A 23,765-nucleotide genomic window follows, 5' to 3' on the forward strand; every position below is an offset into this window, starting at 1 on the left:
CGGCAAAAATGCATGTGCGAAACATCCTGCGTTCTACACCTTGGTTAAAATTTAACTGGGAGAATAACAACATGTTAATGACCCAAACTGTTGCTTTAAGAGAGCATGTCTAGGAATGCATGTGTAGGAAAAAAAAAAAAAAAGGGAAAGTAAATTTCAATAGTGGCTGGCTCCGGAGTAGTTGTATAAGTGACCTTTATTTCCTTCTTTGCAGTCTCATTTATCTTTCCAAGTTTCCTCTAAGGAGAATGCTATTTTGTTGGAAGAATTTTTGAGGTTTCGTAACTGAGCATGTTACCATGCTGTGTTACTTTATAAGCTTCATGGACACACATGGAACACACACAAAACGTGTCCACCTACTTGAAGCATTATGGAGGTTTTAGCATACTAGGGCAACTCCAAATTATCATTCACACACTTACCATACTCACATACCCAGCGCTGGATCATCCTGCCATCTGGGACTTTCACATTTAACATACATCACATAGATTGGTCTCACTTCAGCCAAAGCTCATCATGAAAGCCAAGAAATGTCAGCCTAACATTCAACCTAATGCCTGCCAATGCCAAGAGCTACTATTGCGAGGCATTTTTCACTGAGATCTGTAAGAAGTACTTCTTAGAAGTACAGAGGATATCAGCACTAAGATTTTCTAGTATTAAATAAGGCACTTTCTGGTCATAAAGAAGTAGAATGGGTACTTCCAAAGTAAATTGGGCAAATCCGGTATGCAAGGGACTACAGAATAGTCATTATTCCTGCCTCAAACTCAGTCTGTGGACAGTTGGACACCGTGCAGTCACTAAGAGAACAAACTCTGGAAACCAGACTGCCAGGATGTTTTGAACCCAGCTCTGCTCTACTACTTTCCTAGCGTGTCATCTCAAGCAAGTTTCTGAGCCTCTGTGCCGCAGCTTCTTCCACTGCAAAATAGAGACAAAATTATACTGACCCTCACAGTACTGAAGTACAGAGGAGTCAACATTCACATACAGGATACTGTAAAGTAGATAGGACAGCACTAGGCAAACACAGGGCACCGTGGGAAGGTTAGCTATTATTTATTTTTCATAATAAATATTACTGAAATATGTTGAAAAAGCTCAGCCTTCTCGAGAATTATACTTACATGCAACCATAAACTGTGCTAATCATGTTGGTGACCCTTTGATACAGTTAGGCCATATTCAAAAATACAAAGTTGCTTTTTTTCCTTCCCACTTCTTCTCATTCCCTCCCTGACCTATATACAAAGATTAATAGAGCCCATACTAGAGTTCCTCAAAAGTAACAGTAACCCAAGAGTGAGAGGCTGAGATGTTTTCGTCCCCACTGTGTCATGCTCTTCCCTGTTCAAGCCTTTCCCTAGGAAACCAAGGAAACGTCTTTGACTCAACAATCCAGTATGCTGGCAACAACTTTCAAAATGAAAAACAAGTTGACTCACTGTTTAAAAAAAAAAAAAAGTCTGTGCTAAAGGACAATTAAGTAAACATATATTTTACAAAAAGCTATGATAACTAGCTCTCCTGCAGAGCAGTGCAGCCTCTCAGAATTCAACTCTTGAGTATTTCTTCAAGTCACCTCTCTAGATAATGAATCTTGTCCATTTGTGTATTAAGGGCCATCACAAACTGAAATACTAACTCCCATTAGAGCCAAACTCCACTACCAGTGGTTGGTTCTGTCATTTGCACTTGCCCTCTGCAGCCTGGCCTGCTCATCTCCTAGTGAGCTTGTCTCTTCTCAGCCATTCACACAAGGCTCCCTGAGCAGTCCACACGTGATTATCAGGGAGCCCTGGAAAGCCCACCCCACCTCAAAATCTGGCCAATGACAGTAGCTTCTAGCCTGGCACTCCACCAATAAGATGCCAGGCCAAAGGTTCCCTGTCAGGTAAGCTGACAAGTGCCAGAGGCTTATGCAGAATTCCCTTGGCCCCTCACAGGGAGCTAGTGCCTTCCAAGCTCAGCCTCTTCCCTGGGATACTAAGGAAGCCAAGCACCTGGATATGAGCTGAACGCTTCCAAAATCCTCAGAATTGCAACCACAGAAATACTTATACAGACTTCTGGCTTTCTCCATATTCACATTTCTTTCAGAAGTCAGGGGAGTCGCCATGTCAACTTTCACTAAACCGTCTCCCTAAAAAACTGTTCTTTATAAGCACACAGCTTCATCACTTCAGGACAATTGGCTGCAGGTGCCGGGCAGGTATTCCCCGCTCTTGTTAGAGCCTGGTTTCTACACACCATACCTTCAGGACTTGCAACTCCGGTTCATGGATCTCAGAGAAACTCTAAACAACCACAGTTTCCAACCGTCCAAGTTACTGCAAGCGACAGACACTACAAGTGTTAGTTCTGCAAATACTAGGGGTCTGAGGACCTACTGACAGAGCTTGTAGCTGCGACCTTATCCCACAGTCAAGAAAGTGTTTTCTGATTGTCTAGGGCTGACAAGCCATAACCTCTATCTTCTACTCAGGCACCAAGTAGGACTCACCAGGACGTTCGAGCTCAGGCTCAAAGCCCACCTCCTGTCCTTTAGCCAAACTAGAATCCTCATAGAACTAACGCCCATCTGAACCTCCCTCTCCTCATAATATATTTACTTTCTTCCCCCCAGGCCAAATCCTACCCAACCACTCCAACAAGATGAAACCTGAAACTCTCTTGGGTCCTTAGTTGACTGTAAGATGTCCTTCCTCTGCAGACATCCATAGCAGGGTTATTGGTTGGTTGGTTTGTTTTAACCTCTATTATAGTGACTGTAACTTCCTATAGTGATTGTAACATGTGACGCGGCTCGTCATCCTTAGCAGAAATTTGTAAACTCCGCAACAGGGGTTTCTCTCTGAATAGCACAGTGTACCCAGCATAGGACAGAACACAGTACCTGCTCAACAAACTTCATAGAAGAGTTAACATAGTACGGATTTTTGTTTTTGTTTTTAAAGATGTCTCATCATTGACAGCTGCTACACTGGGTAATGAAAACAAATAGAGCTGCTACCAGTGACAATGATTCCATCTTTTGGAGATTCAGGAAACTGATTCTAAGTGTGCTGCATCTAAGTACTGTCTAATATAAAAATTTCTATTTTCCTTCTATCTCCTTGAAGATCTCAATGTCACAAGGCCAAGAAGATGCAGATTCTAATTCTTCAACATCCAAAAATGTACTTGCTGTTACCCTTCCTTGTCTAAAATTTATTGAACAAACACAACCACGGGGGCTAATTTTAAATTTCTAGAGGAATTAATAGTTGTTATCACTAATGATGGCTCCCCAGCCAGACCTCTGAGGCCCCATCAGCAGCTTAGGACAAATTTATCAATCTCTAGCATGAAAGACAAGGAGAAACCTGGCAGTGAGAGGCAACAAGTCTCCTCTCAGATGAAGATAGGAGCTTCCTCCCAGGAAGGAGAAATGGGCAGCTACTGTTTTTGCATTTGAAAGTACCAAAGTACTTCCATGAAAGATACAGGAATGATAATCCACTTACACATTATTTTGCATTAAGATGTCCTTTTGGAGTAACTTCAGAAATCAGTGCAAGTGTGAAGGCAAAATATATACATACAGACATCTTTCTATTCCTCTTTTTCATCACTTGGAAAAAGCATATGTTTTTCCATTTGCTTTTCATGAGGACCTGAGAAAACAGCATCCCTGGAAAAACAATTCTTTTTCTACCGCCCTCACTCCTGTCATCCCAGCCTTCAGATTTTCATTCTGAATTCTGAAACTACAAAGAAGTTTTGACCATTTAAGTCAACTTGCCATTTAATTTTAAAAGGGGGCCAGTTAATTTCTGTTTTAAAAATAATTTCATAAATTTAAATTATGAATCTAATGCTAATAAGCAAACATACCAGACTGCTTTGGCTAAACAGTCCAATTAATAACATTTGATTTATTGATTTATTTATTTTTAAAGAAATTTTATTTATTTATTTTTGGTTGCATTGGGTCTTTGTTGCTGTCCACGGGCTTTCTCTAGTTGCAGTGAGCAGGGGCTACTCTTCATTAAGGTGCGCGGGCTTCTCATTGCAGTGGCTTCTCTTGTTGCGGAACACAGGCTCTAGGCACGTGGGCTTCAGTAGTTGTGGCACGCAGGCTCAGTACTTGTGGGTTGCCGGCTCTAGAGTGCAGGCTCAGTAGTTGTGGTGCACGGGCTTAGTTGCTCCGCGGCATGTGGGATCTTCCTGGACCAGGGCTCAAACCCGTGTCCCCTGCACTGGCAGGTTTCTTAACCACTGCGCCACCAGGGAAGTCCCTAATAACATTTTATTAATCACAAAATCAATACAAATTTCCTGCCCACGTAAACCCATGTGTATGTGTGTATGTGAAATGACTGATATGGAAATTATAAATAAAAATTAACCAAATGACTAATTCATGAAGCACTAATATTATCTTCATATACGTGCAACATCTAAAGTGGTACATGCCATTAAAGTGCATAAAATCGGGGCTTCCCTGGTGGCGCAGTGGTTAAGAGTCTGCCTGCCGATGCAGGGGACACGGGTTCGTGCCCCGGTCTGGGAAGACCCCACATGCCGCAGAGCGGCTGGGCCCGTGAGCCATGGCTGCTGAGCCTGTGCGTCCGGAGCCTGTGCTCCGCAATGGAAGAGGCCACAACAGTGAGAGGCCCGCATACAGCAAAAAATAAAATAAAATAAAATAAAATGCATAAAATCACTGCTGAATTAAATACATGCTTATCAGATATATTCCTGTAAATGTTATACTTAAAATGGAAAACTCTTAAATATCTGCCGTGGATTGAGCAAAAGTGGTAGATTTTACCCCTGGCTCAGATCACCTGTCATTACACACAACATATAAAATTCTCCAAGTGTAGAAGAATTCATGTCCTAAATATAATAAAATGATGATAATTCAGACAGTAAAGAAACAGTTGATTGTTTACATTATTCACAAGTGTAATCTTAGAATCTATAGATAAGGTTTGCTTTCAAACAAATAATTAATATAGTCCTTATTTACTTTTTATCCAAGACGTAATGCAAATAAAATATTAAATAGTATAAACACTTTAAAATGCTCATGCACAGGGACTTCCCTGGTGGCACACTGGTTAAGAATCTGCCTGCCAGTGCAGGGGACATGGGTTTGAGCCCTCACCCGGGAAGATCCCACATGCTGCGGAGCAACTAAGCCTGTGCATCGCAACTACTGAGCCTGCACTCTAGAGCCCACGAGCCACAACTACTGAGCCCGCGTGCCTACAGCCCGTGCTCCGCAATAAGAGAAGCCACCGCAATAAGAAGCCCACGCACTGCAACAAAGAGTAGCCCCTGCTTGCCGCAACTAGAGAAAGTCCACAAGCAGCAACGAAGACCCAACACAGCCAAAAATAAATAAATAAATAAATACGTCTATATATTAAAAAAAATGTTCATGCATAGAGAAAAGGATATATATCTTTTTTCTTTTTTTTTTTTTTTGGCCACGCCACACACCATCTGGGATCTTAGTTCCCCAACCAGGGATCGAACCCGCATCCCTGCAATGGAAGCTCAGAGTCTTAACCGCAGAACCCCAGGGAAGTCCCAGGCGATATATCAATAACACAGCATTATGTAGATTTGTAGCATTTAATATTCCTCTGAAAAAGAAGGAAAACTTTGCACGCTATGAGCTTAAAAACGTATGTCGCAAGTTAGAAGATTCATGAGAGATCAAATAAATCTTATATGCTTCACAATATTTGGATATTTTCTTAAAATCTCTGAAATTGTAAATTCACTTCAATGCTATCATCATTTTTGCAATACAAATTACTTGAATGACAGAAAAAAGATGCTAGTGGTACACGAAAACGCAGTGTAACAATTGCATTACATCTTGGTCATTTATAGATGGGGCTCAGTTTAAGCTGTTCTTTGATGAGTAACGTAAGGCATGTTACAGCAGTGCACAAAATCCTCACAGTTTAACAGGTTATTTAATCCTTAATTTAGTTCATTAATAAAAATGAGATGAGGAAAGAAGTAGTGAGTGTGTGAGGGAGAGAGGAGGGAGTCAATGACCCAGAAATGGTCACCTGCAACACAAATACACTAAAACTTTCCCTAAACCAGTCCTTGACAAAGGACTACATCCTTAAAGAGACTTCGGCCACATCTCTTATCAGCACGGGGTCCTTAGAAGCCTGGGGAACTCCCCTTAAAGAGCAAGCAGATAGGGACGGGAGCAGGGCGGGGAGACACAGTCGGGCAGATCTTTGCTTTAGCCATCTCCATGGAAAGATCTATCTAACCTTCAATGAATTTTGTGCATTTTAACATTTTGCTCAGGAAGCTAGTTTGTCCTAATGAAATTCACTCTTTCGATCACTTCTTCAAGATGCTTGGACTATTAGGATTCCAGGTGGAAATTTAAAGACCAACTCTCTCCAAGCTTTAAAAGTGAATGGCTAATGTTTCACAGAACAAAATGTTATGAGATAGTTTAAAATTTCAGTACTATCAATTAAAAATAAAAGGTATACCTGAAGAGACGCTTCCCTGGCCACGTCCCCAGGAAGCGTAATTGAGGAGATGTGAATTACCCTACAAAGGCACAAATAAATAGTCTCTGGTGAATACCTGGCCCATGTCACTGCGGGAATCTTCTCCTGCCCATCGTCTGTTTTCTGTCCAAAAGGCTGCTGAGAGGCTGCATGCACACTTCCCTGTGGCCAAGAGCCCTGGTAACTGCTCTGCCCAGCAGCCTAATGCTCTCACTCCTGGTCAGCCCACGTGGCCTTCTGGGTTCTTGGCTTCTCCCGCAGGCCAGCTCTATTGCCAGCCAGCACCTCTGTAAGGCCACAGGAGCAATCGCCCCTTACTTCCATAACTGCTCTCCTCCTCTTCCAGGCCTAGGCCCAGTTTTCTGTTCTTGACCCTGAAGCCCAGGGCACCCCTCCTTCCCTAGCCTGAGGCCTCTGGACCCACTGGCCTGAGACAAGGAAGGGCTGGGCAGCCTGGGCTTCTCTGTCAAATTTTCACACTGTGAAATGGTTTACTCTTTTCAAACTGCATGCTCCCTTCCTTCCTTCCTTCTCCCGCAAAGAGGCAGGTTGCCCATGGAGCTAAGCCTGCCTGAGCAGGCCCCTTTCTCAAGACTATCCCATCATGCTTGGTTTCCTCAGCAGCACAGTTCATATTTTCCTTCCCCCTTCCCTCTCCTCCCTGCACTGGGTCTGCAGACTTGACTGCTTTGGAAGATCGCTCCATGCAAACCATTTGCCTGGGTACAGAGAAAGGGTATAATGTCAAGTACTGACAGCTTTAGAAGGCAGAGAATCTTAGGAGACAAATCGATTTCTTTGGGTGATGTGTGCATGCTTTCCTATGTGGTAAAGCAGCACTGAGATGGCATCCCAGGAAAGCTCTGAGTGGACAAAGAATTCTATTTTTGCTAAGATTAGCAATTTGTGGCAACGGGACGTTTATGGGGACATGTCATGCAGGGACAGCTTGGCCTGGAAATCAAAATCTATTTATAGAACAGGTCTAGGTTTAGGACCAAGAATAAGGTAATCCCCAACCTTTGGCTTTCGGACAAGTTTCAAATTACTTTGCCTAAACGTGGAGAAGCTCCAGAAAGAGCTGTGGTTGAGTTGATCACTTGGTTAGTAGTTATAAACTAAGAAAATCTATTTGCTATGAAAAATATCCATGGCTAGAAGATAGTTCTAAGTATATACTGTCCAGTCAGCCAGCCCTCACCACCTTATTTTCAGTAATTTAATCAAAAGCGCTTTTGACGCTCCAAATAGGTCATTTTATTTTGAGACTTTTGGGTCTGTGGTAGGCCAAGACTTTAATGTCCTTGCAGCCCCCCAAAGTGTTTGGATGACTTTACTAAGTGAAAAGGAGCTGTTCATTAGCAACTGCAACATTTCCACACTTTCCCAGTTAAAGAAAATGGCTCGTTTGGATTTCAGTGGAAAATTCTCATGTGACAGAAAGGGTATTGAGACCACCTAGATTGTTGGGGAAGACCTGGAGACAATGTAGCCTCACAGCTGTCTTACTGTCTTACTTTTCTAGCACTAAGGAAAATCTGATTATTGAGCCCTTATAGAAAAATACAACCACCTAATAGCAATGACAGTGGTGATGGTGGCAGTATTTTATTTATTTTTAATTTTATTTATTTTTGGCTGCGTTGGGTCTTCCTTGCTGTGCGCGGGCTTTCTCTAGTTGTGGCAAGTGGGGCGCTACTTCTCACTGCGGTGGCTTCTCTTGTTGTGGAGCATGGGCTCTAGGCACAAGGGCTCAGTAGTTGTGGCTCACGGGCTCTAGAGTGCAGGCTCAGTAGTTGCGGCACAAGGGCTTAGTTGCTCCGTGGCACGTGGGATCTTCCCGGACCAGGGCTCGAACCCGTGTCCCCTGCATGGGCAGGCAGATTCTTAACCACTGCGCCGCCAAGGAAGTCTTGGTGGCAGTATTTTAAAGGTACATCTTATTACTGTGTCATGCTGGTGTCGGGAGATTTTCAATGCATGTGAAGAGAGTCTCCAGTTTACAAATGCCTACTGATGGAGAGAGAAGAGAGGTCCCGGCCTGGGGCTTTCTCCTTTACTTCCCCATGGCTCCTGTGGCCCCCAAGGCAGCACGGCATGTCCAGACTGCTGCTCTGAAAGACCCAGATCAGGGCCTGCCACAGAACACATCCCACCCTTGAACTGAGGCCCCACTGTCATTCAGACACATGTGCTTGGAAGGGAGAAAAACGATAATGGCCCCTATTCTATACCAGTCAGTAGGATGAAAATGACCAAGGTTCAAATCACAATTGATCTATATCCAAGCTGTACGATCTCAGACCAGTTATTCTGTGTACATGAGCTTTCTCTTTCTTAAGATGTGGATGGTAATTCTCACCTAATGAAGATTAAACAAAGTCCATTTTAAAGGGCTCTGAACACAGAGAGTACTCAATAAATATTTTTCTTTTCCTCTGTGATACCATTTGCACCAGTTACATGAATAGCTGACCACAAAATGCCAGGAGATACCTCAAGGCCACACAAAATTATTTACTTAAATAGCAGAATTTAGTAAAACTATTTACTACTTCATTGCAGTAAATGGTATCTTGGGGTTTGAAAGTAGTTAAGGTTATCTCCCGAAGTGCCTATTTTACTCCTAAGTGAATTGCTGAGAAACCAGATTCACAGAAGCTTCTCTCAATATGAAGACAGCAGAGTTTTATTATATAAATATATATAAACACACACACAAACTACCAGACAACCAAACATTCTGTTGTAATTTAACTTGCTCTGCATATACTTCTAGAAACCATATTCAGCTTACAAAAGTTGGAAACAAATAATTTCTATGAACAGCACAGTGGTGAAGACCCTGATAGCAGATTGTCCAGGTTCAAATCCCAGTCCTGCCACTTAGCTCTAGGACCTCAAGTGAGGTTCTCTACCACTCCCCACCTCCATTTCTCCATTTGTAAACTGGGAGTAATATCACCTACCTGCTTGGGCTGTTAAATAAGTTAAGATAGCCTCTCTAATTTAGTGGCAGCAATCCTTCCCTGAAAAAAACACTGGTGTTGTCCTCTTCTTTCAAGGAGAAAAAATAACATATAACACATCTACCCCAGACCCTCAACCCATTTTCCAAAACAAAACACACAGCAATACTCCAATACACAATTAACAAACTATCATGTTGAATGTAAAATGCTTAAGTGCTGTTTACTGAAGATCAAACCATTAGTAAGATTAAGTGTTGTTTCCAAGCAGTGACATGGCATATATCCTCTTGATTGACACTGGGTATGTTTTTCAAGATGTCCCCATTATACTAAAAATGTAACTCGAGCTATTTCCCCCACATTTGTGTTTAAAATTTCGTTATTGGGTTTGGAGGCATACGTATAAATTTTCCCTATAAAAACATAAGTTAAAAAATGTTGTATTAAAAGATGTATATTCTATAAAGCTTGGGTATTAAAAAGCAATAAACATTCTTACTGCGGAAATATGTTCACCAAGGGGAGATTTTTACAGGTATGCTTGTATCAATAAAACAGATAGTGGCCAAAGAAGAAGGGTAATTTTTAAAAACCTATTACTACCACTACTACCAACACAACAGAAAAAGCCCAAAATATGTCCCTAACTCCAAAGTATACAATTTTTGAACATTTTTCCACTTATAAAGAAACAGCAATATTTTGGGATTTCACAAATTGTGTTCCCTGGAACACTGGTAACAAGTGTTACTAAAAAATAAAAAAGGCTCCTAGGTCAAATAACTTTAGAATATTTAAAATATGCTTCTTGCTACCAGTTTTTTTTTTAGCAATTCTTAAATACTAGCTAAAATATTATATGCTACAAGGCGTCTTGCAGTAAACTTTATTTACACTAAAATATTAGACCACAAAACTCCTTTTCAACAGAACACCTAGTAACAATATTTCACACACAATTTGGGAAACAGAGCTCTATTCCTTTCACTTATTTATTACAGAAATTTTGCTTTAAGCAGATTAACAAAGTATTAGTCTCTCCTGAAATGTGTAAAAAGCTATTAGAGCAAGCCTTTCATTTTAAAGACACATAGCCTGGCCTTGGCTTTCAAGCTTCAAGCTTCAAACTAAGCTCAAAAGGGATTAGTCTCTTTCCTTTACCTGCAAAATAAAGATGATATGATTTCCAATCAATAGTATAGGGACGGGAAAATTGGTGTAAATGTGTTTCTTAAATGACCTTAAAATCTTAGGAATTAAGTGATCTGACGAATAAAACATGACCATCATTGCTATAGACAAATAACTAAAATTTATGCAGCAGGTTCTCACAAAAACAGTGGCAGCTCTAAGCTGGAGACACAAAGTATTTTTAAAGAAATAGATACATATTCTAATCTTCAAGTACTAATTTTAAAAAATTTCCTTCCTTTAAGGGAAAAACACTCCCCCCACCTCCACCCAGAGTTCAGAGGGTGTCCTAGCCACTTATTTTCCTCTTTGCTTTGAAGGAAGTGTGGCAAGAGACAAATCCATTTAAGTAATTGGTATAGTAGAGCAATGTCTCTAAACAAGAAAGAAAGGATACCCTACAGTGATGCTATTTAGGTATGCTAAGGCACAATGATAAGAATTATTGGACGACTGCTAAATTTAACTAACATTCTGGGAGTAGAAAAAGCAAGCAACTCAAATACTGGCAATTAATTTTTATATAGCCTCTGGGATGTTTTCCATATGTACTATGTGATCTCAAAAATATTATGTACTCCAAAATACTACATCTGTGTCCAATAGTCCCTTAGAGTAAATATCATTGGATGTAAACAAACAAGGGCCTTTGGCAACTCTGCTGCTATCAAATAGAGGGAACATGTTCTATACAAGGAAGATCTCATTTCTCAGGACTCTATTCTTTCCAAATTCAAATTCACTTGTGCCTAAAATCAAATTCAAATTTAGCACTTTTGTGAAAAACGTTTTTGAGAATCAAGGTTTTTTTTTGTTTCTGGTGGAAAGAAAAAAAGGCTCTATACTAAATTGTCCTGCAAACATAAAACCCAACCATTCCAAAATATAAAAAATCCATCAATGCACAAATATAGTTGAATTCCTATTATATACAGGGTATTGAATCCATCTAGTGCTTAGGATTAAAAAAAAAAATCAAACCCACCCTTGAGGCATTTATGTTCTTAGTAAATAGAAAAATTTCTACAATATAAACTTGCCTAATAAAGCAAGGCAGAAGGATAAACGCACACAGGATGTGTACACGTACTAGTGGAGAATTTTAAAGTCAAGCTCCAGGAAAGAGAGGTTTCTAAGAGGAGTTGGCAATAAGACCAGAAAAGGCAGGTAGGGCCAGATACAGAGAGACTGGAATGATAACTGAGTAGCTTATTGCCAAAGATGACCTCTTTACCAAGCTGTGTAAGCCATTCCCTCACTGAGAGGTGAAGCCTATTCCTCCATGCTCTTGAATTTGAGACGGGATATGATTAATTGGCGAACAGAACATGGCCAAGTGGCACTGAGTAACTTCTGAGGCCAAGCCCCAAGAAACCTGGCAGGTTCCACCTAGACTTCTTAGAATGCTCACTCTGGGGTAAGCCAGCAAGAATGTAGGAAGTCTGACTACTCTGATTCTGCCATGCTATGAGGAAGCCCAAGCTAGTCATGTGGCGAAGCAGCACAAGGAGGAAGATGACCCAACAGCCCAGGTGTCAAACCTGTGCATGAAGAAGCCTCTGATGATCCCCTTGCCTCAGCCCATCTTGCTTGACGGACCCCAAGAAAGAACTTGATTGTGATCCTCCAGAATCAAGAGAGAAAATCGTTATTTTAAGTCACTAAGTTTTGGGTGGTATGTTACACAGCAACAGCCGACTGAAACAGTCACCTTGACCTTCAGGATAGGGGTCACAAATGGTGGTACCTGGGCCAGATAGAACCTGCAGACAGGATTTTGGGGGGCTTACTCAGTATTTTTAAAATTCTAGCTAACATTTTCTAACAAAACCCACATTCTTCTGAGGCCTGCACTTTCCAATCATCCACTTCACTTATTATATAACCTGCCAGGCCCCTATTGGTCCTTAAGTATAGAAACCTTTCTCTAAAAAATGGGAGCAAGGGATTAATTACCTAAATATATCCAGTCTGATGACATCATATAGTTATACTATAATCCAGAATGATTCAAAAATGCCATAAATCAAAAGAATTTTAGCCTGGATATACTGAAGCATATATATCCCCATTTTCAATAATAAATTTTAAAAATAACAATGATTTACTTAAAAATAAATAAAGACATCATTCAAATTTACTTCTACCTTGATCTAAATAACTTCTATCAAGATGACGGGCCATAGCTTTGACAGTATTATTTGGACCAGAGAGAAATGAAAAGACACACACTTAGTAACTCTAGTCAAAACATTAATTATAGAATAAGCTGATCGAGTTACATGTTTCTAGACCACCTATAAATAGCCAAAGTTCCTTTCAACTTTCAGTTGCCAGCTCACCTTTTCTTACTCAAACCAAATCTTAATTATTCAATAACAAATTATTTTAAAGTTTTATACCTCAAAAGGCGGAACCATGCCATGGTTTCCTAAATATGATACTGAAAACACTGTTTCAGAATCCATCTGTATTATAATGCAAGCTCCTTCAGGGCAGGAATTCTTACATTTATTTTATTCTAGGCTTATCATATATACCCAGCAAAAATCTTCACGGTTGTTTATTAAAATACATGTTAGGATTCTTTTAAATAATTTAAATTTTAAGACATTCTACATTTACATATTTTTAATGCCTTTCTGAGTTACCCAAATCTCGTTCTAGGTAGGATTTCAATTTTATGCTGCTCATCAACAATAAATAATTCTTACTCTTTTTCTCAAAATATAGATGATATCTGACCGACGTTAGCATTCAGAGATAAACCAGATCTCTACAGCCAACCCACCCAAACTTCAAAAATTCTTGTTAGTGTGAATTCTAATATTTTTCTACACAGCTTCAGTTACACAGCAGCATGACGTTAAAGCATTTCCCAGTTTATTAAGTTAATTACATTTTACAGTTCTAATCTGATTCAACTAGTGTCACAAGAACATATATCAATTTCCATGTTCCTAAATCTTCCAAATAAATGACAAACTTAGACAAGTGCATACCCCCTAACGGAAGACGGGCACATGTTAAGGGGCTGTGGAAAGACATATCGTATCGGCATGTGCAGGGCTCCCATGTACCTTGAGAAGGACACCGTACTAGAGTAAGACGAAACTAAAGGCAGCAGAAAAAAGCATCACTGTCACATCTCAATTCACAAAGATCCTAAGAGGCAACAGACAACAGTCACCCCCAAGTTACTTGAAAATTTTATTTAGGTTTGAAAAATGTATTTCAAAACCTGCTGTTGGGAACTCAGGACACATTCTCCCATAGCAACAATGCCACAAATATATGGTGCTTTGAGTTTTCCAGCAGGTGAAAAGAACTCCACGAATCCAGAAAATGGCACGACTGGAGAATCTACAGCTCTCTGGGATTTGATTACCATGTATGCTGTTTTTCCCCCTATGGAAAATGGCTACTGCATTACTCACTGGCATACATCTCCCTCCTCCCTCCAGTTCACTATCTCTTTCTTTCCTCCAGTTACTCCCACTCCCACCAAAAAAGTCCCCAGTCTCTTAGAGGTGGAAGCAAAACAGCCTGATCCTGTGAGCCATTCGTAAGCAGGAGCTACCGAGCTAAGAGCAATTTGAAAGGCAGGTATGAGAGGGATTTGAGAAGAACTGGCTAAGGGGACAGAGTTTCCTAGCCTAGGCCCAGTGCACAGTAGGCATTTAAAGTTAATGTATTATGTATAATAATATGATGAAGAGAAAAACCAACAGTATAGTCTTTAAATGTGCGCACTAAATGAGAAAGGGGATGGGGCTCAGGGGGAACTGGGTGGTGATCTGGACCATGGATATCACACCCTCAGCTTAGCTCTGGTCCGTGAAACATCACTTTTAGGTTATAAGATCAAGAGATGTTCAGGGACTTCCCTGGTTGTCCAGTGGTTAGGACTCCACGCTTCCACTGCAGGGGGCAGTTTCCCAACCAGTTTCAATCCCTGGTCAGGGAACTAAGATCCCAAAAGCTGCAGGGTGTGGGCAAAAAAAAAAAAAAAAAGAGTTGTTCAGAAACTACACAAATATATTTTAAGGGAGAAAAAGCATAAAAATTATCCTGTCTTCAAAAACTTTAGGTATGGTGATATACTAGTACTTTTACCTACAAGTGTTCAAATAACCTAAAGTCAATTCGGTCTTTGAGGAACATGAGAAAATAACTTTTCCTTGCTCTAAACAAGATGATTTTCCATCTTATTAAGAGTCACAAACGATTTAGAAATTTATATCCACCCAAACTACACAAAGCTGTTTAAAACAGTCACCTGTGCCTAACAGGGGTTCAATACCTTTAAGCCCTTTTTAAGATACTGTTTTGGTATATACCAAATATATATATTTGGTATATACCAAATATATATATTTGGTATATACCAAATATAATATTTGGTTATTAGTTATTAACATTAATATAATCTGAGATATTTTTATAAATATCTTAAACTTATTCCACAAATGTTATTTTTCAAATTAAGAAGTTATATTGCGTATGTATTAAAGCAAGCATTCTTCTCCCGAACCACTTACAAATCAATTTCAAAAATGCTTTCTAACAGTATTTCCAAATTAATTCACCCACAGGTCTTTGACTGCCCTGCATCATCACAGACAATCACAGTGCTTTATGTCAAGCACTCCTTTAAGTATGTTACATATACTAACTCATTCAATCCTCATAATAACTCTTGAGTTAGGTATTACTATGCCCAGTTTGCAGAAGGAAAAGAAAAAACTGAGGCTCTATGACATTAAATAACTTGCCCAAGATCACACAGCTATTAAATGACAGAACCAGGACTCTGACCCAGACAGTCCAGTTCCAAAGAGATTACACAAAGTAGGTGTAATCACTGCACCCTACTCCCTCTCACACTCATTCATTCAAACTTTTATCACCTGCCTAGAGTAGGTCAAGCACTTTGCTAATCCCAGGTAAAGAGACAAAATAAGGCAAGATCTCCATCCTCAAGGAACTTACATTTTAATGCGCAGCATAAAAGGAAAGTGCAAATTAAACCCAAAAGTTCGATATGACAATTCTGGTTCAGCAAAATGTCCAGGGAAAAGATAAGATATTGTATTGAAAAGGATTTAGTAATAATATTCCTGATGTTCACATTTTTTTTGAATACTTTCAAAAGCTACACATTTGATCTTTAAAGTGAACCTTGTGAAGCCGAGCATTATTACACTCATTTCACAGATGAGGAATCAAATAAGTTCTGAACAGCTTAGCAAAGATGCCGCATTGCCTTTGGAGGGAAATTGCCCCGCCTACAGAATCTGCTTCTCTAAAAAGACCCCAAATGGTCAAATCATAGGCTTCCTGGGACAGCTCAAAAAAATTAACTGGGCAAACCTGATCCCCTTTCAAAAATTTGAAATTAGTCCGTCCCTTTGCTATGAGATGTAAGATGATAGAGGGCGACGAGGGTGGGGTATCCATTGAGAGCCAAGGTCAAGCTCGAAATGAGGAGATTATAAAGCCAGTGGACAGAAAAGAACAGAGTCCCAAAAAGAGAGCAACATGCCATGTGACCAGTCCTGAGGGAAGAAGACAGGGGATATGGTCTTTTCCTTATGACCCAGATGCCTGCAATAAACCTCAATTTCCCTAAAGACACAAGTGTTCTTTGCAAAAGCGACTACCGAAAGAGCATGTGTCAAGTGGATGGCGTTTCACAATTTTTTCCAACACAAAAATTCAGATACTTAGTGGGCTTGAGTAGAGAAAAGACTCCAGATGTAGCAACTGGCCACACAGATCTCCATGGTTTCTGTTTACTCCCTGCAAAAAAAGGGATAAACTTGGCCAGCTCACAGCAACAAACACAGAAGTCAAAAGAATGTGTCTTCAGAATTATCCAGACGTCATCCCTTCTACTCCCTCTGCCCTAATCCACCCCCAACACCTTTACTTATCCCCACTCTCCTCAAATAAGAAATCGTCTTATTTTCTGTCTCCTCTTATCAAAAGTAAAACAAAGTCATTAAAGATCAATACTGACTAAAACTTTGACAACAAACCATTTCATCTCGGAGTATTTGTATGAAATGAAAGGTTTAGGTCAGGACAGTAATCACCTAAAGGAGAGAGTTCAGGAAAGGACTGGCATCACACCCAGCCTAGCACACCTTCTTCCCCAAACCAAGCTTGGAGACCATGCTGCTAACTCCGCCCACTCCCATCCTCTACTCCATCACCACCCAAGCAACAGCCTGGAGGCCTCAAGTTTCTGCTGTTCCAAGATCTCTCACAGGGACACCACAAGGGTGACAAGTAGAGAGGTTTCTCAGGACCTTTGGGCAGCATTCAAATCAAGAAGATGTAGGAGAACAAAGGCCACCAAAGGGAGTGAGACCTCACAGATCCATGACCGTAGAGCACAGGGGACTTCCACTTGACACAAGTGTGGCCTTGGCCTCTAGGATGCTGAGTCCTTTTTCTAACCTGTAAATGATACTCAGGTGTACAGATAATGAGGAATTTTAAAACAAGAGAAAAAATAATTCATTTTGGTGGGCCAATTATTAAAAACTCTTTAGGCCTAATTACCAGGCAATCCAGAAGCCATCATGTGCATTGTTAAAAGCATCAATTTTTGTGAGTTCGTCATGCTGCAACACTCTCAAAAACAAGGCAAGTACTAAGAACTTAAACACCAAAAAAGCAATCATAAACCTTCAAATAAGCACTAGCTCCCATTAGAAAAGAAAAACAAAGGCAGACGATGAAAGAAGTAAGTGTACCGTGGAAGACAAGGAAAGTTTTCAGCAGGTTTTTTTTTTTTGTTTTTTGTTTTTAAGAAGGTGGGGTTCTTGAGATTTATAAATCCTTATACTTGAAAGGCATACACCTAATATAAGTCCCATGAAGATAACTTTAAACAGGCCCACAAAAATCACATGCCTCACAGATGAGGGCGGTTAAAAGGCAAATATCACATAACTCTAAATAAAGGTAAGACCTGCCCAGTTAGAATACTGGGTGTGTCTTTTAACAATTCAAGAGAAAGTTATGAATAGGGCTTCTAAATGACACAGTAAAAAAAAATCAGTTTTTAGAAAGTACTCTTATGCCAGCACACGGAGGACTAGATTGATCTAGAAAACAATGATCCATGTGGACAGGTTAAAAATGTATTTGGTCAGTAACTCCTGCAAAATTAGAATGAGGAATCACGCCTTCAATGATAAGGCTAGGAAAAATAAAAAGAAACAGTCGTTCACTTATGACATAATTGCAATATAACAACTCTTCACCATCCTTCCTTCACCAAAAATATATAAAATTTCAGATAACACACAAATTCAGACGGAAAGAACTCTATTCATGATATAGTACATAGGTTTTTTTAAATGCTGTAAATTCACATAAAAGAAAGACATTAGAAGATGGCAGCCCTCTTCCAGGCCTGAACTTTTACATAATGGTTAATTTTCAGTTATGCCATTTTTAGTTAAGCATAAGGATCATGCCATGTTTCTTAACATGTGACAAAATGATATTTGTGAAAATGCTTCTGAAATGAGGAAGAAGATGTGATATGCCACAAAGCTCGATAAGTTCTTTCCTTTTCTGTATCTAGTGCGAAAGCAAGCAGCAGCTAGCCATAAACCAGGCACTGTTCTATGGGCTGTACATGGATCATTCCACTTAATCCTCTCAGTGAAGTGAGAGCTAATATGAAGTTCAATTTACAGGTAGAGATTTAAATAACCCTTCCAAGGCCACACTGAGAATGAGTGGGAGAATCAATCGGGATGTGACCCCACGCAGGCTGGCCCCCGAGCCCAGATTTTCAGGGTTTATGTCATCATGACATAAACCAAGCCTCTTGGTTCTGCTTGCCCAACACCAATGGCAAACGGGGTCAACAAAACAAGATCTTACATGATGAATGCTATACAGTTACTCATAGAAGACATCAAAATATCTCAGACGAAACTAGAGTTCAAAGGTTTAATAAGAAAAATACCATTTGACATTAATATTTATCAAATATTAGCAAAAACGGATAGGAAGCAAACAATAGTTTTTCTTAAAATGATGGGAAAGTCAAGGGAAAACAGTAAGAATAGACAAAACGCAGTATTCTTCGAAAAACTGCTTTGCAAAAGTAAACATTAAGAAACCTACTTGAAAATTAACAAGTAAATAAAGTCTTATAAATATAGCTACTCATAAAAAGTGGTTTCCTCTGGAAACATTTGACTATGCACAAGTCAGTCAGAACAACTAATGTTAGCGTATTTCTTCAAATCCTAATGTTTTCAAGAAGAAATATAACAAAACAAATTGAAAACAGAATTCTGTAAATATTTGAGAGGATCTAACTATGAGTAGGAAGAATTCCTTAATCAGGTATCCAATGAATGTGTCCTGATAAAGAGGGATAATGGAATGGAATGGAGGGAATTTTAGACTAACAGATAACTTACAAAAATATTAATTCCCTACTCTCGCAGCTTCCCCAAAGACCAAAACAACAATTAAAAAAAGGACCTGGTAACACAGGACTAAAACTCAAATGCTTTCTATAAATATCCTAAATCATATACATAATCCTTTATACTTTTCAAATGGCATACACATGAGTTCATCTTATTGAACTAAACATTTGATTAAGTAGTTCATCAAAGTGCATATTATTTAGGAGAAAAAGTCTTGCAATAAGCCAAATTAGACTTCTGTGCTCCCTTCAACAACTGCTGAATAGGTGGATGGGAACACAAGAGTCTAGCTTTTGTCTTTTTCACAGTTTGTTTGTTTTGGTTTGGTTTTGACTTTTGAAGAGCTTTTAAAATAGGCATCAACCACCAAACTTGCACCTCAGGGCAGCTTGCCAGTGCTTCAAGTACCAGCTGACAACCTCGGGCCAGAGCCGAAGCCCTGTGCCCCGCCCCCTCACCACCATCTTTAAAGGCTGGCTCCTGATCCCATCCCACCCTCAAATCCCTCCTCCCACCACCACCCCCCTCCCGCCCCAATAGCAATATCTCAACCTCTCCAGGCTAAAGAAGGTGCCTCCCAAAGAAACACTAAGCTCATCTGATAAATGATTCCATGCTTAAGGGTAAAAGCCAATAAGGACTGTCCCTTTTCTCTCCTTCCCCACCAGCCCTCAAACCAAGGCTCCCGTCTTCTCCAGCCTAGGACTCTAATTCAGTGGTAGGAATTTGGGGCCAGTATGGGCAAGGAATATGGCAGCCAGTGGGGGAGGCACTTGGGAACAGGTCTGGCGCTACCACTCCATGGAGTGCGCTCACTGTATGAGCAGCTGCCCACCCTACACCCTCTCGATTTTGCGCTAGCCTAGGTTGAGAATGAGCTGTTCCTCTCTTTTGTTCTCTCAACCCACTCAAGTATAGGCCACCCACAACAGGCTGCAAAACCGCAAACATAGGATAAAGGCTCCATATCTCAATATGCAGCCCCAGGCAAAGCCCTACGACAACAGACATTGCAGCAGCCTAATCCCTGAGGTTTGAGTCCTCAAGGTAAAAATGAGAGGTCAGGACTCAAAGTCCCTAAGGTTCTTTTCACTCTCACAATCAAGGCCCAAAATTCAGCTCAGATCCTCAGGCCATCCCAGAGTAAAGTCTCTGGAGCATGTGCTAAGTCTGCATAATTCTGGCCATTTTGACCGTCAAGGGGAGTCCAAGATACAGACAGTAAGGGGTTGGCGTTGCAGTCTGCTTACTGCTCAAAGGTTACTATCTCGTTACCGTGCTACAGAAAAATGGATGAGAACACTTTATGACCCTCTCACACAAAATAAAATGATAACACAGCCAAAGCACAAGCAGCAATTCCCTTTTATCTTTGGAAATGAATTAAGTCAATGGAATACATATGGTGGTTGCAACGTGAGAAAAAATTCTGGTCAGCCTGGGAATCTAGCGCAGAGGATTACAGCCGTTCCATTGATTTTTATTCCCCTCCTCCACATCTGGGGATTTTAACAAATGAAAGAAGGCATTATTCCAGCTTAAGGCATAATAAGCATAAGTCACAAAAGAACAAAGAAAGTTTTATTATCACATTAAACATCAAGGAGGAAATGTGCTTACTGATAACTAATTTAGTATCCTACCCTATTAGGTTAGCATTTGCTGTTTGCAAGCTTCTAGGCCAATATTTACAATTTCTATCTAAGACAGGAGGTAAAAATGTTCAGCTAGTGAGAAGGTCATTAAGGAAAGGAAGGGGGGGGGGGGAAGGCTTGGAAAAACAGAACAAAGTACACAGATAGACGGTACTCTTTGCGCCTCAGTGGTCTATAGAACATTCGCCCTGTCTGCCTATAAAGTGATTTAGCATTAACCACAGGTCACTCTAGCAGCAGAGTACTACTTCCTGACAAAACCTTTTTGAAAGCTCCCCCACCAACAAACAATCTACAAACGCCAAAGAATGTGAAACCTACTGCCCCAGGCCAGTGTCTTGGGCTCTCTGCCTAAGAAGTTTGCTTTCAGCCAGAAGAAGGGGGGAAAGAATCACACTGTAACAACAGCAGATTGTAGAATACAGCGAACAGCCCTCCTGCTTGTTGGCGCCGTTCCCAAGCAGCAGTTCCAGTGGCTGGGCCTTGAGCCCATTCAAGAATTCCATCTCACAGGAAGTGTTTCAAATATAGTTATTTGATCTTTCAGCATTTGCAAATGCACCTGCTGAGCAAGGAGCCTGACAGCCATCGCCCCAGTTCCTTCCTATCCGTCTTCACCAGTCATCATAGAGGCGGTTTCAGGATTAGGTGAGGTGCAAAGTACAGAAAACCCCAGCCGAAGATTTCTGCTGCTGCACGAGGTTAGCGCGACCTGTGGCTTTTGGTTCCTTTCTCCCCACACTAACTTCCCTGTCACTTTTTTCCCCGGAGCAGGTAAGAGGGCTTTGTTTTGTTCTCTAGCTTTCAGGTGCCCGGGCTTACCTCGTGGTGGCTTCCTCCCCTCCCTTGCCATGGTTCCCCCCCAGGGCCTGGTCCTTGCCGCTGGGGTGGTAGGCAGTGAGCACAACTCCCTGGGAACTGGAGAGCCAGCTCATGGTGAGAGAAGGGGCATAATTTCTGCGATCCTGACACAGCGGAGGGGAAAGAAGTTCCTGGCTCTCCCGGCAACTCGGCTCATTAGCATTGGCCGGCTCCTCCCACCAAGGCCAGCGATTCACAAGGGAGGGGCGGGGCCTCTCCGGCGCGGGGCTGCCGACTCTCCAAGGGGGAGACCGGTGACTCAGAGCGTGGCAGCAGCCCGGGGACAACCCCAGTCCGAAAGGTTGCAGTTAAGGGGTGGGGGGTGGCGGGGGTACTAGTTGCTCCCACCCCCGAGTTATTCTGATCTGATTAAACAGCCACGTTGCAGCCGCCTCTCAACGTTGTAAGCACAAGCCGTCTTGGTTAGGAAACAATGAATTACTGCAGAGCCTTTTTTTTCCCTTCTTAATTCCTGTTTCCATCTGGTAATTTCTGCCACTTCATGTAACGGGAGTAAGGGCTCTTCTTAATCCCTTCAAGGTCAGCGTTAAAATTAACCATAGCAAAACCCAATCAACCTGCCCAGCAAAACTGTGCCATACAGGTGACAAGAAAGGCTTCCTGGGGATTTCCCTGGTGGTCCAGTGGTTAGGACTCCGAGCTCCCAAGGCCGGGGGCCCCGGTTCAATCCCTGGTCAGGGAACTAAGATCCCACATACCACAGCTAAGCCCGTGCTCCGCAAGGAAGACCCGGCACAGCCTAAATAAATAAATATTAAAAAAAAAAAAAAAAAGAGAAAGGCTACCTGTTGTGTTGAGTTTAACATGTCTTCATAAAAAAGATGTGTACCTAGAATACCATCTTCTTTCACATAGCAAATGCCAAGTTTACCTTTTGTTTTAACAAAATACCCTTCAGTACCAAAAAGAGACCCATCTACCAAAACTGTTAAATGGCACTGCTGAGAATTAAAAAAAAAAAAAAAAGTACTTACTGTTACTTGTTGAGCACTTACTATATGCCAGGCTCTCTCTGTGACAGGTGTTTTACATGTATTATCTCATTCAATTCAGTTGAATTCTCTCTCTCTCTCTCTCTCTCTCTTCCTCCCTTCCCTCTTCCTCCTTCTTCCTCTCCCCCTCCCCCCTCCATCTGTTTCTCTCGCACACAAACACACCTTATAACACGGGTATCATTCTCATCTGCAGGAAAGTGAGGCTGAGGGGCAGATTAAGTACCTTGTCTAAGATAACACAATTGTTCTGTGCCAGAAGCTAGATTTGCCCAGAATTCTAGGCTAAATTCCATTCTTTTTAACCACCATCCTGTTCTTTGTCCTGCAGATAAGGAAACAAGTGCAAAAGTTATGAAAAATATAAGAGATGTTTCCGTCCTTTCTCCTCTAAAAAATTCTACACTCCTCTATATATCTAGTAGCCTGAATGGAAGTGGTTTTTGTTGTTGGTTTTTACGGTCTATCAGTATTTGTATCTAGACTTCCTCATAAATAAGTTTTCAACGTCATCATTCCATAAACATACTGTTTGTACTTTTTTTTATTATTTAAAATGATCATGAGAAATAAATACTTTATTCATACTTACACACTCTTAAGGTATCAAAAACTTATTTTTTTAAAATCCTCTTTGGTATCTGCTGTGAACTCCCATTTACAAGCCTTCTTAAAAAAGAGTTTATTACAGCTTCCTCCCTTCCCCACTCCACAATTAGTTGGTCAACCTTTGCATATCAACTAATACCTCCACTGGGCTCTACACATTGTCTCCTTTCTGTCCCCACTACCTAAATCCTCTCTGTACCCTGTAATTCGATCTTAACTCCAATCTTACAACAACACTTTAACTCATTTTCTTGCCTCCTCCTCTAAGTTATATGGCACATTATTAGCACACCCAAGCACAGCCCTACTGATGTCTCCCCATAAAACTTCCACTGGTTCCCCACTGCTAACAGAACCAGTTCCAAACCTTTGTGTACAGTACTGAACATTCTTGCTCCCTTACCCACACAAGTCTCTCCATCGCTTCTGCCAGACACCATTC

The 23,765-nt window shown here is 40.9% G+C and overlaps 1 protein-coding gene across 3 annotated transcripts in view; it reads right to left on the minus strand.

Annotated features, from left to right (window-relative positions):
- ARHGAP18 (Rho GTPase activating protein 18) overlaps positions 1 to 21,838 on the minus strand; it is a 131,743-nt gene extending 109,905 nt beyond the window's left edge. For all 3 annotated transcript variants that reach the window (XM_029223987.1, XM_029223988.1, XM_029223986.1), the window contains exon 1: positions 21,663 to 21,838. In XM_029223987.1, coding sequence (XP_029079820.1) covers positions 21,663 to 21,775 — 113 coding nt within the window. In that variant the 5' untranslated portion in view covers positions 21,776 to 21,838. The remainder of the gene's footprint in view (positions 1 to 21,662) is intronic.
- Positions 21,839 to 23,765: the final 1,927 nt, after the last annotated feature.

This window comes from Monodon monoceros, unplaced genomic scaffold, assembly GCF_005190385.1.
Source record: "Monodon monoceros isolate NGI ecotype Baffin Bay Population unplaced genomic scaffold, NGI_Narwhal_1 Super_Scaffold_15, whole genome shotgun sequence".
NCBI classification, from domain to species: Eukaryota; Metazoa; Chordata; class Mammalia; order Artiodactyla; family Monodontidae; genus Monodon; species Monodon monoceros.